Source organism: Onychostoma macrolepis, chromosome 01 (assembly GCF_012432095.1).
Source record: "Onychostoma macrolepis isolate SWU-2019 chromosome 01, ASM1243209v1, whole genome shotgun sequence".
In the NCBI taxonomy this organism is placed as follows: Eukaryota; Metazoa; Chordata; class Actinopteri; order Cypriniformes; family Cyprinidae; genus Onychostoma; species Onychostoma macrolepis.
The window spans coordinates 14,443,809-14,456,149 of NC_081155.1; the positions used below are offsets into that span (position 1 = coordinate 14,443,809).

General features: G+C 38.1%; 1 protein-coding gene across 1 annotated transcript in view; it reads left to right on the forward strand.

Annotated features, from left to right (window-relative positions):
* The first annotated feature begins 740 nt into the window (after positions 1-740).
* Positions 741-12,341, forward strand: part of LOC131543674 (uncharacterized) — a 26,300-nt gene continuing 14,699 nt past the window's right edge. The window contains 26 exon segments of the mRNA XM_058781266.1: positions 741-1,144; positions 1,337-1,460; positions 1,539-1,615; positions 1,721-1,942; positions 2,093-2,184; positions 6,066-6,196; positions 6,376-6,503; positions 6,605-6,675; positions 6,763-6,872; positions 7,030-7,089; positions 7,185-7,290; positions 7,371-7,557; positions 7,641-7,804; positions 7,889-7,963; positions 8,055-8,150; positions 8,258-8,326; positions 8,639-8,788; positions 8,862-9,002; positions 9,091-9,156; positions 9,158-9,258; positions 9,355-9,421; positions 9,501-9,559; positions 9,860-10,043; positions 10,124-10,223; positions 10,317-10,527; positions 11,825-12,057. Coding sequence (XP_058637249.1) covers positions 937-1,144; positions 1,337-1,460; positions 1,539-1,615; positions 1,721-1,942; positions 2,093-2,184; positions 6,066-6,196; positions 6,376-6,503; positions 6,605-6,675; positions 6,763-6,872; positions 7,030-7,089; positions 7,185-7,290; positions 7,371-7,557; positions 7,641-7,804; positions 7,889-7,963; positions 8,055-8,150; positions 8,258-8,326; positions 8,639-8,788; positions 8,862-9,002; positions 9,091-9,156; positions 9,158-9,258; positions 9,355-9,421; positions 9,501-9,559; positions 9,860-10,043; positions 10,124-10,223; positions 10,317-10,527; positions 11,825-12,057 — 3,232 coding nt within the window. The 5' untranslated portion in view covers positions 741-936.

A 12,341-nucleotide genomic window follows, 5' to 3' on the forward strand; every position in this document is an offset into this window, starting at 1 on the left:
CCATGTCTTGCATACGTCTGTGCGTAGTGGTTCTTGAAGCACTGACTCCAGCTGCAGTCCACTCTTTGTGAATCTCCCCCACATTTTTGAATGGGTTTTGTTTCACAATCCTCTCCAGGGTGCGGTTATCCCTATTGCTTGTACACTTTTTTTCTACCACATCTTTTCCTTCCCTTTGCCTCTCTATTAATGTGCTTGGACACAGAGCTCTGTGAACAGCCAGCCTCTTTTGCAATGACCTTTTGTGTCTTGCCCTCCTTGTGCAACGTGTCAATGGTCGTCTTTTGGACAACTGTCAAGTCAGCAGTCTTCCCCATGATTGTGTAGCCTACAGAACTAGACTGAGAGACCATTTAAAGGCCTTTGCAGGTGTTTTGAGTTAATTAGCTGATTAGAGTGTGGCACCAGGTGTCTTCAATATTGAACCTTTTCACAATAGTCTAATTTTCTGAGATACTGAATTTGGGATTTTCCTTAGTTGTCAGTTATAATCATCAAAATTAAAAGAAATAAACATTTGAAATATATCAGTCTGTGTGTAATGAATGAATATACAGTAATATACAAGTTTCACTTTTTGAATGGAATTAGTGAAATAAATAAACTTTTTGATGATATTCTAATTATATGACCAGCACCTGTATAGTACTGATTTGAAACAATACGGGAGTAAAAATTGCCAACAGACTCTTAATTTTGGGCGAACTATCCCTTTAAGTTTTGGTTTCGTTTTCCAGTGACGTCCAAAGATATCATTCCCTTCTCACATACTTTCATTTTGTGGGAAATTCAACAAGTTTCGTTTAGGCTGAAACCAACGCTTTTGCTTAACTTTCGTGTTTGCTTTCAGTTTATTATGAGTGTGTTCGTCAGTCCAGGAAGGAAGAGAGAAGAGACTCTTCCGGAGTCTGATCTTCTCGTGCATCAGCTGTGATCATGTTGTGTTTTTGGGGAGCGCAGGTCAGAGAGGGGTTGGGGCTGGTAAAGCCTGACCAAGTCAAACATGGCAAATGTGGAATACGATCTGTGTGCCCGAAATCAAATGTTCAGGACATGTCAGCTGGAAGGAGTTTTGCTGGATTCATCCGGGATGGGAAGGTCTCGGTCCTGAGATTGCGCAGTGAAGACAGTGATGATCATCTAGGTATGATACAATAAATGGCGCTTTGTTTTATTCATATTGTTAAATTATAACTACATAGGCTAAAACATAATAATTGATAAGATATGCAATGAAAACATAAATATATTTTAATAATAAAACATGTTTTTTTTGTGTTTATAAACATGTTTATAATATTTAATAGCCTAGGCCTATATATTTTATTTACTCCAGAATCACAAGAGCTAAATGACGAAACTGATGACAAAATCAGACTGATAGTCTGTGGAGGAGATGGTGCTGTTCTTCTTTCTGATTCAGGAAAAGTTCTCATCATGGATAAATCTACTGTGTGCAGGTATGTTTATGGAGACATGACAGTATAAATGACAATAAATGATAATAACAGATCTGACAGATTGTCCTGTCTCTGCAGGTCTCTCAAAGGTCTGGATAACAGGCAGGTGATTCAGATCGCATGTGGAGACCATCATTCAATGGCACTAACCAACGGTATTCACAACTATTTCATCTAACATCTGCCATTTTTCTTATCTTATGATTGCCATGAATTGATTGAGTTTTGAGTGTAGATGTTCAGAGCTGTTGCTCTTTCAGATGGTCAGGTGTTCGTGTGGGGTGAGAACTCTCATGGTCAGCTGGGTTTGAGGAAAGATCATCCCGGCTCTCCGTCTGCTCAACATGTTCAGAGTCTGAGTGGGATCCCGCTGGCTCAGATCAGCGCTGGAGGAGACCACAGCTTTGTGTTGTCTCTCTCTGGAGTCGTGTTTGGATGGGGAAAGAACTCTGCTGGACAGCTGGGCCTCGGAGACACTACAGGTCTGATTATTTCTTCATGTAAAAGCTAAATCAGTAACAGTATGAAAGTACACGTAAAGGTACTAAATTGTGCAATACCGTGTCAAATCAAAGCATGAAAATGTTGCATTTGGAAGTGATGAATTCAATTCACAATTCTTGTCACCAAAGACAGACACGTCCCAACAATTATAAATAGACTTCAATTGAAGAAAACTGTGTCCATCTCATGTGGAGGAGAACACACTGCCACTTTATCAAAGGTACAGTATCATAATTATTATTATTATTTATTATTTTATTATTATTATTACATACAGTTAGGTCCATATATATTTGGACACACACACAATTTTTATAATTTTAGTAGCTGACCAAACATATTCATATAGTTGCTGTTATATAATGAATATGGGATTAAAGTGCACACTCTGATCTTTAATTTGAGAGTATTCACATCAAAAATTGGAGAAAAGGTTAAGGAATTACAGCTCTTTAATACGTACCTCTCCCCTTTTCAAGGGACCATAAGTCCAGGACCATAAATTGGACAGTTAACTCAAAATCTGTGTCATGGACAGATGTGGGCTATTCCTTCGTTATTTCTACATCAGTTAAGCAGGTAAAGTCAAGTCAAGTCAAGTCACCTTTATTTATATAGCGCTTTTAACAATACAGATTGTGTCAAAGCACTTAACAGTATCAAATTGGAGGATAGAGTGTCAGTAATGTATAATGATAAGATTAAACACTACATTTTCAGTTAAAGGCATTTCATTATTGAATTCAGAGATGTCATTGTCTTGCTCAGTTTAGTTTAAATAGTATCTGTGCAATCAAATCGGCGATAATCGCTAGAAAATTAAGTGTCCCCAACTGAGCAAGCCAGAGGCGACAGCGGCAAGGAACCAAAACTCCCTCTGTGACAGAATGGAGAAAAAAACAGGGGGCTCAGTCAGGGGGCCAGTTCTCCTCTGACCAGATGAAACCCGCAGTTCAAAAGTTTATATTTCTATTTTTTTATTTTGTTGCAATTTCTAACAATAATAGTATTATGTAGTTAGGCATTTTATTATATTTTTAGTTATTTTGTTATATTTTTAGTTTTATTGTATTTTAATCGAGGTTTTCGCTGGGGATATGTCTCTGGGGTCATCTGGGTGTCCTGGTCTCTGCTGACGATCAGGGCTGTAGACATCATCTCTTGGTGCTGATCCACCATCTGATCGGATACGGACTGAGAAACAGAATAGGAAAGAAACAGACAAATATTAGTGTAGATGCCATTCTACTTATGATGTAACGAGTACATCGTGTGTTATGGGGAGTGTTCCCGGTTCCGGTTGATCTAATTAATGCAGCCTAACAATCCTTTAACGGATTTGAATAATAGAAGCGTATTAGTGTGTTATTTGTTAGCCAGGCTAAAGAGATGGGTCTTTAATCTAGATTTAAACTGACAGAGTTTGTCTGCCTCCCGAACAGTGTTAGGTAGATTGTTCCAGAGTTTGGGTGCTAAATAGGAAAAGGATCTGCCGCCCGCAGTCGATTTTGATATTCTAGGTATTATCAAACGGCCAGAGCTTTGAGAACGCAGCGGACGTGAAGGACTATAGTGTGATAAGTGCTCGCTCAAGTATTGAGGAGCTAAGCCATTCAGGGCTTTATAAGTAATTAACAAGATTTTAAAATCTATCCGATGTTTGATAGGGAGCCAGTGCAGTGTTGACAGAACCGGGCTAATATGGTCATATTTCCTGGTTCTAGTAAGGACTCTAGCTGCTGCATTTTGGACCAACTGTAGTTTGTTGATCAAGCGTGCAGAACAACCACCCAATAAAGCATTACAATAATCTAACCTTGAGGTCATAAACGCATGAATTAACATTTCTGCATTTGACATTGAGAGCATAGGTCGCAATTTAGATATGTTTTTGAGATGAAAAAAATGCAGTTTTACAGATGCTAGAAACATGGCTTTCAAATGACAGATTGCTATCAAACAGCACACCTAGGTTCCTGACTGATGAAGAAGAATTGACAGAGCAGCCATCTGGTGTTAGATCATGTTCTAGGTTGTTACATGTGGGGTTTTTAGGTCCGATAATTAACACCTCTGTTTTTTCAGAATTTAGCAGTAAAAAATTACTTGTCATCCAGTTTTTTATATCGACTATGCATTCCGTTAGTTTCTCAATTTGGTGTGTTTCACCTTGCCGCGAGTATCATCAGAGTATCATAGAGCTGAGTATCATCAGCATAACAGTGAAAGCTAACACCATGTCTCCTGATAATATCTCCCAAGGGTAACATGTAAAGCGTGAAAAGTAACAGCCCTAGTACTGAGCCTTGAGGTACTCCATACTGCACTTGTGATCGATATGATACCTCTTCATTCACTGCTACGAACTGATGGCGGTCAGATAAGTACGATTCGAACCATGCTAAGGCACTTCCACTAATGCCAACAAAGTTTTCTAGTCTATTCAAAAGAATGTTGTGGTCGATAGTGTCGAACGCAACGCTAAGATCCAGTAGAACTAATAAAGAGGTAAAGGGTCTGGAGTTGATTCTAAGTGTGCCATTTGCATTTGGAAGCTGTTGCTGTTAACCTACTTCATGCAGTCAAAGGAGCTCACTGAACACACTGGTGAGCTCAGCAACATAAAAAGGCCTGGATGTCTACGGAGGACAGCAGTGGTGGATGATCAGAGGATTCTCTCCATGGTAAAGAAAACTCTTTCACAACATCCAGCCAAGTGAAGAACACTCTCCAGGAGGTATAGACGGGTCACTGTCAAAGTCTACAATCAAGAGAAGACTTCACGAGAGCAAATACTGAGCGTTCACCACAAAGCCAGATTAGACTTTGCCAAAAAAACATCTAAAACAGCCAGACCACTTCTGGAAAAGCATTCTTTGGACGGTTGAAATTAAGATCAACCTGTACCAGAATGATGGGAAGAAAAAAATATGGAGAAGGCTTGGAACAGCTCATGATCCAAAGCATACAAAATCATCTGTGAAACATGGTGGAGCAGTGTAATGAGCAAGCATGGCTTCTAGTGGCTCTGGGTTACTGGTGTTTAGTGATGACGTGACAGAAGACAGAAGCAGCCGAATGAATTCTGAAGTGTACAGGGATATACTGTCTGTCTGCCCAGATTCAGACAAATGGAGCAAAGTTGATTGGGCGGCGCTTAATAGTACAAGTGGAAATGATCAAAAACATACAGCAAAAGCAACCCAGGAGTTTTTGAAGGTAAAAAAAGTGGAATATCCTGCAATGGCCAAGTCAATCTCCTGATCTCAGCCGGGTTGAGCATGCATTTTACTTGCTGAAGACAACCCCTCCCGCCTATGGAACTCCCTTCCCCTTGATATTCGTAACAGCGATTGCCTGCTGACTTTTAAAACGCGTCTTAAGACATATCTTTTTATACAGGCTTTTTTATGTTTTGAGTCTTTTCTGCACTTTATCTGAATATGCTGAGTGTTTGTTGTGTGTTTTTGTCTTGTGTAGTGATTTGTATTTTTATTTTTTATCTTTGCTTGCTTGTGAGGTGACCTTGCTTCTTTCGAAAGGCGCCCTTAAATAAAATGCATTATTATTAAAACTAAAGGCAGAAAGACCCACAAGCAAACAATAACTGAAGTCAGCTGCAGTAAAGGCCTGGCAAAGCATCACAAAGGAGGAAACCCAGTCTCTGGTGATGTCCACGAGTTCCAGACTCAAGGCAGTCATTGCCTGCAAAGGATTCTCAACAAAATATAAAAAATGAACATTTTATTTATGATTATATTTATTTGTCCAATTACATTTGAGCCCCTGAAAATGGGGGGCTGTGTATAAAAATGGTTCTAATTCCTAAGTATTTATGTTATATTTTTGTTCAACCCTTTGAATTAAAGCTTAAAGTCTGCACTACATTTTCATATTGATTGTTTCATTTTAATTCTATTCTGGAGGCATACAGAGCCGAAATTATGGAAATTGTGTCAGTGTCCAAATATATATGAACCTAACTGTACTATTTTTAAATGATAAAATATATCACGCTATATGAATTATGAGATGTCTTGCCAGTGTATGGTAAAGTAACAATATCTGAAATAGATGCTGATCTTATGGTTGTATCATTAGGGCGGCACAGTGTTCACATTCGGATCCGGAGGTTCTGGTCAGCTTGGGCACAACTCATTTAGAGATGAACATCATCCGCGGGTGGTTGCTGAACTGTGGGGGTCTGAAGTGTCACAGGTCACATGTGGGAGGTAAAGACTGTTCATAAGCAATTAGTGTTCAGAGAAAAACTACAGATTTCTTTGACAGCACCCTTTTTTAATCTCATGCAACCATAACATAATGACAATTCCTCGAAAGATATATATTAGCCCTAATACAAGTCTTTGTATAATTCAGGTTAGTAATGATTTTTTTCTTTCTTTCAAAGACATCACACGCTTGTATCAATCACATCGTCAAAGCTGATCTACTCATTTGGATGTGGGACGCAAGGGCAGCTGGGAAACGGAGAAATGATCATGCAGTCTGTGCCTTTCCCTGTGGATCTGCCAACTGGTAAGCAAAAGTCATCTTTTAGCATTAGGGTATTTTGTTATGAATATTTTTATATTCATGATGATGCCCAAAGATCTGAACTAAGTATTTGTTGTACACAGAATGCAATCATGAATATACGATTGAAAAAATCATCGCTGGGGAGAATCATTCCTTTGCCTTGTTTTTCAAAGTAGGGCATGGCAGTTTTCATTCATTAGTAGTTTAACATAAATTATTGCTGCACTGTGATTACTCTTGTTTTACTTGCATTTTGTAGGAACTTGAAAGTAAGGCCAAATCCAATCCAAGCAGAGGGGGTTTGACATTAAATGACAGAATGATTGACCGATGGCTGTCTGGAACTGATTCATGGGCAACAATAAAACAGTGAGTGTTTTCCTTACAGTCTTGATCTTATGTTTGTAGGATTCTTACTATTTTTATAATTAGAGGTGTAATGATACAATTGAGCAATTGTATGTATGAAAGTAATGCATGTAAATGGATTTAAAAAGAATCATTAAAAGTAGTTTGTTATTTACAGGGAAATAAACACTGTGTTCTCCTCCGCTGCCTCTCTGAATGGAAGTTTTCTCAAAACGAGGTAAAATTAGGTCGTTCTATTTAGTCATTTCTTATTTTTGTGCCTAAAATGACTATTTCCATTACAGATTTTAAAGTAAATATCTGTTTTTGTAGTTGTGATGATCATTTTCAGACGTCTGCAGAGCATTGTGGTTTGGATTTTGATCTGGTTAAAACATCCTTTGCAAAGTTATCAGAGAATAAAAGCTTGATATCAGAGGTAATGATCAATCCAACATTTATAACCAATTTTAATTACATTTCAGATGCTGTTAATTTTATTTATTTTTTGTATCTCAGGTAGTGAAGGTGGTTCAGCAGACACTGCTGCCGTCTCTGAATCCAAATCCAACTGGTGTGGAAGCTCTGAGAGTTTATCTTCTCCTCCCTGAACTCATCAGACATCTCAAGAAACAAAAAACTGAGCTCACTGAAGCTCTGGCCTCCAAAATTCATGAGCTGAATCCTGATTCTCACAAGGTGTTAGGTAAAGCTGAAGACCTTTCAGTCTTTGACTTGTGTTTTTGGCTTTGCTCTATTTGTCTAAGTTTTTGTGTGTTATATTCTCAGAGAAGTACTGGTCCAAACTCCCTGATGATTGGCTCAAAAGCCTGGTGAGGTTATTTCGCAAACCATCTGCTGAGCTGATTGGCCAGATTTCTTGTGGTGAAATGGGCTATGACTTAACTAAACGCCTGAAGAAGTTTTTGAAGGTCCTTTCAATGATCTATCAGGTGCCTTTTTAAACAAAGATGCTTTTTTGGATCAAAGATGTATTTTAATCATTGTATAATAGTTGTTTATACTTTATTGTGAAGGTCTGCTGCAGTGCCAACAGAGACATCCCAAACAGGGGTTTCATCATTCATGAGATCAATGATCTGCTAGATACAGTAAGAACCAAAGCAATAGTGAATTCTGCTGCACAAAGAAATTTTTAGAGGAAAACCAAATCACCACAATATTCTTTTTCTACATCAATAGCTGCTAGCCACCTTGAAGAAACTGTTATTGCCATTTTTGTGTTTTGCTTTTCCCGACGATTGGGAGGATACGGTGAAATCGAAAGATTACTGCTTTGTAAGTATTAAAGGCTGTCGACTTGATACATGATGTATGACATTTTTATGTTTCTTGTTCAGTTACTTTGAGAAACCTTATATTTCTTCAATGCATCTTTCTTTCAGGAATCTATTAACATATTGGTCAAGTTCCCTTTTGTGGCTGACACTGTATCTAAACAGAGAATGTTTTCTGTAAGTCAGACATGGATATACTAAGTCATACATATGCCAAACATGCATATGACAAATAATACATTTTTTACGTAACAGTTCACCTAAAATGAAAATTTTGTCATCATTTAGTCACTCTTAAACTGAGAAATGCCTTTTTTTCCTTTTTTTTTTAACCATATAATGGAAAACAATGGGCACCAAACTGTTTGGTTATCAACATTCTTTAGAATATTTGTGTTCTGCAGAAGAAATAAAGTCATATGAGTAAATGATGACAAAATTTTTATTTTTGGGTGGACTATCCTATTAACATCATTTTACTCTTTTTAGTATTTGCAGGGTCAACTTTTAGAGAGCTTTCCAGACCCAGACAGGATCATTTTAAATGGCAACATGTTGCACATAAACAGGGAATCAGTGTTGACAGACACGCTAAAGTATCTCAGACAAAAAACCCACTCTTTTTGTTATCCACTGCAGGTAAAAGAATTAAAGAATTGAAATCAGAGTTGAAATGTCTGATATGGTATTTTAATGAAAATCTCCTGTGCAGGTGGCGTTCATTGGGGAGAACGGAGTAGATCTGATGGGTTTATCGGCAGAATTCTTCTCCCTCCTTTCCCAGTCTCTTCTGAAATGGGAGAAGAAGGTCCTGGAAGTCCATGAGAGTTCACTGGTTTGGTTCAATCCTGATGTAAGTTCACCAAACATTCCTTGTTCTTCCTAATGTGGTCTTTCTCATATATCACATACATGCGCCACGATGCTTGTGTCTTTTGCAGGGCATGCAAGCTAATAGGGATTTTTACTATCTTGGCGTTATCTGTGGAATGGCGCTCTACAACCAATCATTATATAAACATTGACTTCCCGCTGGCCTTGTTCAAGAAACTCCTCCAGCAGAGTCCCACACTGAATGATCTGGAGGAACTATCTCCTGTGGAGGCCAGGTAAACGATTAAAGACTACGAGCCATCCGAATTTATACATTGTAGTGTTACAGAGCAGGTCATATTTATAATTGTATTTCAAAAATCTCACATTAGAACTTTGAAAAGCCTTCTTGAGGAGGACGAGGACGAAGTAGTGGATATGCTCGGTTTCGAGTTCATGGTAATACAGTTTCTATGTTTCACATGTATTAGTGTACACAGCTGTTGTTTAAATTTATGCTGTTATTTACCTCCTTCAGGTCAAAGGAAAAAAGCTCATCCCAAACGGAGATCAGATTCGAGTGACCAAAGCTAATAGGTAGAAACAGATCTATCTGTCAAATCTTCAAAATATCTTTGAATGTTTCACACAAGCTTGTCTTGACAAAACGTTCCTTTTCTAAATGTCCTCTCGATGTTATAATATGTATATAGAGTTATAATGGAGTTAATGAGGTAGTGACACACAGGTGGAAGTGTCCAGGCAATAGGTTATGGGTGTTCATGATGGGAAAGCAAGGGAGACGGGAGGAGTGCCCTCTGATGGCGATCATGGGGACTCCAGCAGGAGGATGCAACAATCCATCACTGCATAGTGAAAACACTTTTTTTTTTTCAGACAGAAGTATGTGGATTTGTATGTCGACTTCATTTTCAACAAGTCAGTGAAGAAACAGTTCGAGCATTTTTCAAGAGGTTTCTTTAAGGGCTGCCCACTTGATGTCTGGAGCATGTTCCACCCTGAGGAACTCCAGGAGCTTCTCCACGGCTCCCCGAAATACGAGTGGAAGGAGCTTCAGCAGGTAAACGTGTTCAAGAAACGTGCCAATGTTTGACGTTTTAAATATTTGACAGTACCTGAGTTTTTCTGCTTCTTCTTCAGTGTGCCTCCTATGAAAAGTGCTCTGCCTCTGATGAGCTCATCAAGAACTTCTGGACTGTTTTCTTTGAGTTATCTGAAGAGAACAAGAGGAAATTTCTGAGTAGGTTTTGTCTTGAACACGAATGTCTTGATGTATCTACGTTATTTAAGGAATATCATTATTATTTGTCTCACATTATTTATTTTTCTCTAGTTTTCCTGTATGGGACGGACCGTGTACCTGTGGGAGGTTTCTCACAGCGCTCTCTGAAGATTGAACTGCGGGACTGTCCTGATGCAGAAGACCGACTGCCAGAGGCCCAGACCTGTTTTGGCAGATTAATTCTTCCCAAATACAGCGATATCAACACACTTCGTGACAAGCTAATACATGCAATCAACTTTTGTAAGGTTTTTGGACGAGCGTGAAATTCCCTCCAAATTCCAGACCATATGCAGTCAAGCATATGCTGCTAAACTTTGTAGCTTATTGGCTATGGAACACTCATATTGGCTAGTTATCATGATTTATATAGGTTAGATATCATAAAAATTGCTTATATATGTAAATAAACATTGTGAGAGCTATAGATATTCTATTTCTAGCATTATTTAAAAGACTTTTTATTGTTCATGTTTTACTGCTGGTAGAATAAATTAACTAAAGCCCTTTGTGATTTTTATATAGCCTAATATAATGCATTAATATACAGATATTCTGGCATGTCAACTCAAACTTATTGTATGTTTTGTTATTTAGTGTTTCTTCAAACATATTAATTTGCATAGATAAATAAAAATGCATGTTCTAGTAAATATGTCTATTATTGTGCATTTTTAAAAAATGATATTCATCAGATTATTTACACATGGAACAATAGAGGCAACATAACCGGAATAAAATAAGTTTAAGTACCAAATAATTGTTTTGATTTAACACAATGTTTTCACAATTGTGTTTAGTTAGTATGCAATACTAACTTTACTTGTTTTTGTGGCGCTCCTTCATAATCTGCTTGGTTCACAGGTTTGAACCAATTATTGGCGGGTGTTTTTTGTCACATTGTTACTACAAACGTCCTCCCAACAATTTTCCCTCTTGGCTCATTTGAACCTACTACCGATACAGTCAGTCATCTTCTACAACTTTTAGTTGCATTACCACCACCTGCTGGACAAATCTGAATGATTTTACCGGTACAAAATAGATAATAGCCCTCATGCAAAGGAATGTGTGTACCAAATTGTGTGAAAATCGGCCAGAAGGTGGCGCTATAAGACATATTATGTCACGCTTTCGAACAAGACGGGAGTATATAATTTATATCAATATCTTCATTTTTGGGTGAAACTAGGCTATCTCTTTAAATTTTGTTTTCGTTTTCAAATAAATTGTAATCCCTCATCCGTATTTTTATTTGTCATCATGGTTTTGTATGGAAGCCCGTTTCCGCCACTGAATAAAAAATAAAAAAGGTAATTTTAAGGACGTTTTATTTTTATTCAGTTGCGCGGAAATAAGGGTTAGCTTATCACTCTCTATTAAAAAAATTACAAACGTGGCAGATACAGTTTCCAAACGCTTTCATTTTGTGGGAAATCGAAAAGGTTTCGTTTAGCCTGAAACCAGCACTTCCTTTTTAACTTTCGTGTTTGCTTTCAGATTAATATGAGTGTGTTCGTCAGTCCAGGGGTGCAGAGAGACTCTTCCGGAGTCTGATCTTCTCGTGCATCAGCTGTGATCATGTTGTGTTTTTGGGGAGCGCAGGTCAGAGAGGGGTTGGGGCTGGTAAAGCCTGACCAAGTCAAACATGGCAAATGTGGAATACGATCTGTGTGCCCGAAATCAAATGTTCAGGACATGTCCGCTGTAAGGAGTTTTGCTGGATTCATCCGGGATGGGAGAGTCTCGGTCCTGAGATTGCGCAGTGAAGACCGTAATGATGGAAAACTAAGTATGATACACTAATGACACATTATGCCATCGTTTAAAAAGTTACAAATCTATATGATTTACGTAAGGGATAATCAACGGCTAGCCGTGCATTAAAATCATAGACTGTAAAAAAAATCCGTGGACCGCCCGACGCGAATTCTTGGAAATTATTTTTCCATATCTCTCAATCTTGGATAGCCAGATCTTCTTGATTTGATTTGTATAGTACTTTCCATTTATCCCAGAATTTGTTTGAATTTATTGATTTTTCGATTTCTTTAAACTGGTCCTGCAGAAATTGGG